Source organism: Benincasa hispida, chromosome 11 (assembly GCF_027475165.1).
Source record: "Benincasa hispida cultivar pf3 chromosome 11, pf3_genome.v1.1, whole genome shotgun sequence".
Lineage (NCBI taxonomy): Eukaryota > Viridiplantae > Streptophyta > Magnoliopsida > Cucurbitales > Cucurbitaceae > Benincasa > Benincasa hispida.
Genome location: NC_143488.1, coordinates 61,270,327 through 61,276,678, shown reverse-complemented (window position 1 = coordinate 61,276,678; position 6,352 = coordinate 61,270,327). Strand labels below are relative to the sequence as shown.

The 6,352-nt window shown below is 30.9% G+C and overlaps 1 protein-coding gene across 2 annotated transcripts; it reads left to right on the top strand.

The window, feature by feature from the left end:
• Positions 1-2,843, top strand: LOC120092176 (transcription factor DIVARICATA-like). 2 transcript variants are annotated; one of them, XM_039050409.2, is made up of 3 exons: positions 1-969; positions 2,002-2,394; positions 2,581-2,843. In XM_039050409.2, exons 1-2 carry the CDS (start codon positions 569-571, stop codon positions 2,378-2,380), a joined length of 780 nt encoding a protein of 259 aa, XP_038906337.1. In that variant the 5' UTR covers positions 1-568; the 3' UTR covers positions 2,381-2,394; positions 2,581-2,843. The 2 variants fall into 2 exon arrangements, with proteins under 2 accessions (XP_038906337.1, XP_090162940.1); XM_090306814.1 differs by lacking the exon at positions 2,581-2,843 and having other exon boundaries at positions 177-969; positions 2,002-2,553.
• The last annotated feature ends 3,509 nt before the right edge of the window (positions 2,844-6,352 follow it).

The window sequence follows — 6,352 nt, the reverse complement described above, 5'->3', positions numbered from 1 at the left end:
CATTTCTCTGTTTTTCCCCCCCATCTTCTCTCTTTCTTACTTTAACCTCAAATATTCCTACAAATTCCAAATCCACCAATCAAAATTCAACACCCTTTACTCTCTCTTTCTCTATCTATTTTCATTATGTGACTTGTTCTTGTCCCATAGATCTCGATCCCACCGGCAATACCAATCACTGTTATTCCTCTTCTCTGCCTCCACAAAAACAAGAACCAATTTTCTTCTCCTTTTTTTCTCTGATAAAAAATCTGCAAATTTTCAGATTTCCCTTGTTTAATTTATTTGTTATTGGTAAGGTTCAACGGAGTTCTTTGATTATTTTAAGAGTCTCTGGACTTTGACTCTGTTCTTGATAAGGTTCGATCAAGTTCTTTGGTTAATTCTAGAGTCTCTGGAATTTCACTCTGTTCTTCCTCTGTTACTACTATTGCGATCTGTGTAGTTTTGGATTTAATTTGTGTTGAACTCTTCAAATTCACTACATTTCCTCAACTGGGTTCTTTTGGGTTTTCAATTTTCTTCAATTTCTATGTGTTTGATTTGTGAGTTGTTCTGAACTTGGGTGATGAAACGAGGAATTGGGATTCTGTCTCCGGCCACCTACTTGCGAAATTCCGGCTGGTCCAAGTGGACGCCGGAGGAGAACAAACGGTTTGAAAATGCTTTGGCTTTGTTCGACAGAGATACGCCGGACCGGTGGCTGAAAGTCGCCGCCATGATTCCCGGAAAAACAGTTGGCGATGTGGTGAAACAGTACAGAGAGTTAGTGGAGGACGTGAGTGATATTGAAGCAGGGCGTATTCCGATTCCGGGGTATACCGTCGGCAACTCTTTTGTGTTGGAGTGGTCGAATGACGATGGTGGGTTTACGCCGATGTACATCGGCGCCGGGAAGAGAGGCGGCTCCGGTCGGCCTTCTGATCAGGAAAGGAAGAAGGGAGTGCCTTGGACTGAAGACGAGCACAGGTTTGAATTAATCTGATTTATTTGGTTGCTTAATTCGTGAGAAAATTTGCTCTAAATTTAGGCCTATTATTATTATTATTACTATTATTATTATTTGAAAAGTAGGCAAATTAAATTCAAATGTGGAAATTGCTTCAACTTTCTTTTCACTCTTAATTTTGTTTTAGACTTCAAATTATAATATACCTTTCATTGTATAGAATTATAATCAAATTTATTTGGATTTTCTTTAAATTTAAAATGCAATATATAATTATGATCATCCTAGTTATTTCTTTGATTTTTTTTTCTTTTAAACTATTTTTTTTTTAAAAAAAAACCGAGACAAAACTTAACTATGGATAAAACAAGAAGAAGAAATAACTCTCTCTAGAAAAATATAAAATTTAGAAGAATATGTTAAAAGCTGCTAGATTATAAATAATTTTGTTTATGACTCTAAAATTGATTAAAATGCAATAAAAAGTTGGTTTGATAAAAATTTATCTACGTTGATAAGATATGAATCATGAAAAGAAAAATGCTAATTAATAAAAAAAAAAATGTAGAGAGGAGTGAAGATCAATGCTAGTACTTTTTTAAGGCAACTTTTGGCTTATTATGTGGAAAAGGATTAGCTAAATACCAATAAACAAGAGTTTTATGTGTGCCTTTTTACCTAGTCAAGTTTTATATATGTATATTTTTTACATTTTCTTAGTCTAGCTAATTCTATAATTACATTAAAAATATTAGTTTGGTTCAAATTTTTTGAACTCAAATTCTGGCCATTGAAAGGCCTTACTAGGGTTAAAGCTTAATATAAAATAGAAAGTAATTGTCCTAGGATGGTTGACTTCCATGGAATATTTATAATATTAAAATAGAAGACAATATTTACTTTGTTTAGATCCAAAAACTTAAAATTTTATATAAACTATGTTTGATATATGTGAATTTAGTTTGATGTCTAATATATAGGGCGGTAGTATATGATATTGTAGTTTTTGTTAATTGGTTGGTTTTGAACTTAACATATTTTTGAAACGATAGAAAATTCTTGATGGGTTTGAAGAAGTATGGTAAAGGAGATTGGCGAAACATCTCTCGCAACTTCGTCACAACGAGGACTCCAACACAAGTGGCTAGTCACGCTCAAAAATATTTCATCAGACAACTCAATGGAGGGAAAGACAAGAGAAGGTCAAGCATTCACGATATTACCACTACTCATCTTTTCGATAACCCGATTCAATCCAGTCTAGACAAAACATCCCCACCTTCTTACGTCGGAGTTACAATGGCTCCGCTTTGTGGGATCTCTTCACTTGGACCCAAACTAATACAAGACCAAATCTTTCTTAGAGAGAACTTCCATGGCTGCCAAAATAACAATGTCTTTCAAGTGCAAAGGGAGCAACAATACCAGTGAGGTTTTACTATATGGTTAGAATAATTTGGCTGTTGGATTAATTTAATTTGCATGCATATATTTAAGTTGTCTATTAATTTTTCTAGATGATGTGAGTGAGAGTTTGGTAAATAAATGCAATAAACTTTTTTTTTTTTGTTTAATAAAAGAAATATTTAGTTGCTTGTATAAAATTACTTTTTTTTTTCTTCTTCTTTTAGTGGAAATTTCAAGTTGGCAAGGTGGGAAAGGTTATTGGGAATTCAAACATTCCAATTCCATAAAGCAAGAAGCAAGTGCTCCACAATCCTTTTAATGTCAATGTGTAGTTTTGTTTTGTTTTGTTTTTTCTTTTTAATTATTTAAAGCACTTAAAGTTTGGAATTGAGGGATCTATGTGTATCTATGTGGCTTTTACTGAGATTTTTAAATATGTATTTTTTTTCCCATTATTTTGTCAATTAAGATCACATTTTATATATTACTTTTAAAAGGCTTTAATATTATTGACTTTCTTAGATTCTCCCCCTTTTAATTTTTTTTTAATAAAAATATATAGGATAAATATCAATTTATATCCCTAAATTTTTGGTATTGTATTAATTTAAATCCTAAACTAACAATTATATCAATTTAAATCTTGAACTTTCGAGATTGTATGAATTTAAACTATAAACTAATAATTGTATCAATTTAAACCTTAAATTTTTTTAAATGCATCAATTTAAATCATAAAATTTCATAATTGTATCGACTTAAACCCTCAATTATGTTTTATTTGGATATACTTATGAATGTTTAGGGTTTAAATTGATATATTTATGAAAATTCAAGGTTTAAATGGTTTACCCTGTGGTGGATGTCAGCGGTTTGCGTCCGTTTATCTCCAATTCGATATACTTTCAGAGTTTAAATTGATATAATTATTAGTTCGGAATTTAAATTAATACAAATCTCAAAATTTAGGGTTTAAATTGATATAACCCCAAAATTTAAGATTTAAATTGATATTTTTTTAATCTATAGTTTAAATTAATACAATCATTAAAATTGATATAAATTGATATTTGTACTTAAAAAATACTAATGAAAAAAGTCGAGGATTTCCCAGAAAAAAAATGTAGTGGGTTACTCTTTTTGGGGACTAATTTGGGCAAATGCTCCTGTGCCCTTTTCCCCAGTGGTCACTTTATCCCAAAAACTCAAATGATTTTTTTTTTTTTTTAAAAAGAGAATCAATTTAAAAAATAAAATTAAAATAAAACACTCCAAGGATCAAACACTTGTAGAAAAAATTATTTTTACAATTAAAGAATCAGTTTAAAGGTCGGAATTTTTTGAGTCTTCAACATGATGAAGATGCCACAAAAAGAAAACAAAATGATCATCTTTAATATCTATAGAGGATCCAATTCTCTAAAAATTCATGAAAATAATTGAATTTAATGATGCTTCCTTTCAATTTAATTATTTCTTTTTACTTGTATTTACAATTCGTAAATAATATTTATTTTTTAAAAATACAATAGAAATGAAATATTCAAATCACGTATCTTTTGATCACTAAATGGACCAAACTTCTTTGTATGATATTCCCCACTTGCATTATGGTTATTAGGCCATTTTTTTTTTTTTAATAATTTTCAAATAGGAATGCTATTTTTTAAATATCAATTTAAAACAAATATCTAAAGAAACCAAGTTTGGGCTGAGTATTACTTACTGAGAATTTCACATGGGCCTGGGCTTGGTGTGGAATTTGTTGTGTGTTGTGTGCACAAAATCAAGTGAGTATCAAGTCATATGATTTCATTTGATATCAAGTTAGTATCACAATAATCAATTATGCCTAGGTATAATAGCATTATTGTTTATGGTGATACTATTACTAACTCGTTATCAAAATGAAATAACCTACGCATAGATAGATATCTCTTTTTGTTGCTCTACTCTAGTAGGAGGTATCTAACGTATATAGGTGTCTCGAGTTTTTCTCTATTTTGAGATTTGTTCATTTGATTTCTTGTTCTTTGTGGTGTCTTTTATCTTTTATTTGTTTTGTGTGTTCTTATGTTACTTGTATCTTGTCTTCTATTGGTTGTCTTTGTGAGGTCAAGCTGTAAAGCTTTTCTTCTTTCATTTTTTTTGACATACTACCATTTCAAATAAATAAATTAAATATTAAGTGTTAGAGTTGATGAAAGAGATTTGGTACATTCCTTTAAAAAGAGAGTATTTTATACCTGCTTTTTATCTAGTCAAGTTTAGTCCCTGAATTTTCTAGCCAATTTGGACACATGAATTTTAAAAGAAAATGTTTAATAGGTCTTTTGAATTTTAATGTATTTGTTGTTTTAGTTTGGTCTATAAACGTTAATGAGTATTTAATAGACCTATGAACTTTAAGGTTTGAGTTTATTTGTTCCTTAAACTTTATAAAGTATATAATATATTTATAAACTTTCAATTTTGTGTCAAATAGGTTCCCTTAAGTTTCAATTTTGTGTCAAATAAGTCTCTAAAGTTTTAATTTTGTGTTTATTAGATCATTGACTTATTCAACATTTTAAAGCTCACTGACCTACTAGATACAAAATTGAAAGTGTATGTCTTATTAAATACCAGTTTTATATCTAAATGGTCATCTAATTTTAAAGTATTCAAAATGTTAAGAACCTATTAGACGCAAAATTGAAAGTTTCATAAACATATTAGACAATTTATTTTTGTCGTAAACTTGAAAGTTTAAGAACTAACTTCGTAATTAAACTCGCATTTTCTTCGATAGTTGTTTGTTCATATAATGTCAAATTAGCCAATATTACTATCTAGTAAAAACAACATATCATCATTATCGTTTAGTGCAGTACTCCTAACATATGAAATAAAATATAAATATTAGAAACATGGCAAATGAGTTGAGAAAAAAAGGAAAAGGGAAAGAAAAAGGAAGATTTTTGTATCGTGGTTGGGTTTGTAAAATCCCACATGCATTGTACGGGAAATTAAAAAAGGGTCATTGTGTTGCTTTAGTTGATGTCCATTGAGATATCACTGTCTGCACAATACACTCACAACGTGCTCAAACACAATCATTATATCCATTTCCCACTCACCATATTCTTTTACAATATCACAAAACTCCAACAACATGTCAACATTTACCATGCTCAAAATTCAAATACCCTCTCTGCGTTTCTCACTTCATTCAGGAATTTTATCGAACAGGTGTTGTGCATCAAAAGATATTGGAGCTTTTGCATTTATCCAACCCCATGGATAAATCAAACACGCAACTTGTTGTGGTGGACAAGTTTGGTCAAGAATAAACATCGCCAAGAAAATTGAATTGGAAATATTAATGTATTTTATTGAGATGTATTTTATAGAGAAGTAGAGGGTAATATAAGAGAACTAAAAATAGACCCTAAAAGGGCTCAACCACAGCCTAGAGAATCTCTAACAAGAAGAGTTTTACTCTGACGATGATTTCGAACAAAATGACAGTCATTCTCGATATGCTTGGTGTGCTCATGAAAAACATCATTTTGAACAATTTGAATAGCACTACGATTGTCACGGTGAAGGATAGTGGCTGACGGTTGAGGAACTCCCATATCAGCAAGAAGCCAGCGGAGCCACAATAACTCAGACGTAGCATTAGCCAAGGCATGATATTCAGACTTCATAATAGAATGAGAGGCAACACTCTATTTCTTACTCCTTCAAGAAATAAGAGAGTTACTGAGATAGAAACAGTAACCTGAGGTAGAACACCGGTTAGTAGGATCACCAGCCCATTCAGCATCAGAGTAGCCAGATAAGACCAAGGATGACTGGGATGAGAACTGAAGGTCATATCCCAGAGTCCCCTTGACATAGAGAAGAATACGAAGCACAATAGTAAAATGAATGGTGTGATGGGCAACCATGAATTAACTTACAATGTAAACAACGTATGCAATGTCGGGACGAGTTATTGTTAGATAAATA

Coding starts and splice junctions, on each gene's coding strand:
- LOC120092176 (XM_039050409.2), top strand. CDS start 569: ATGAAACGAGGAATTGGGATTCTGTCTCCGGCCACCTACTTGCGAAAT. Junction 970..2,001: donor TGGACTGAAGACGAGCACAG/GTTTGAATTAAT, acceptor TTGAAACGATAG/AAAATTCTTGATGGGTTTGA.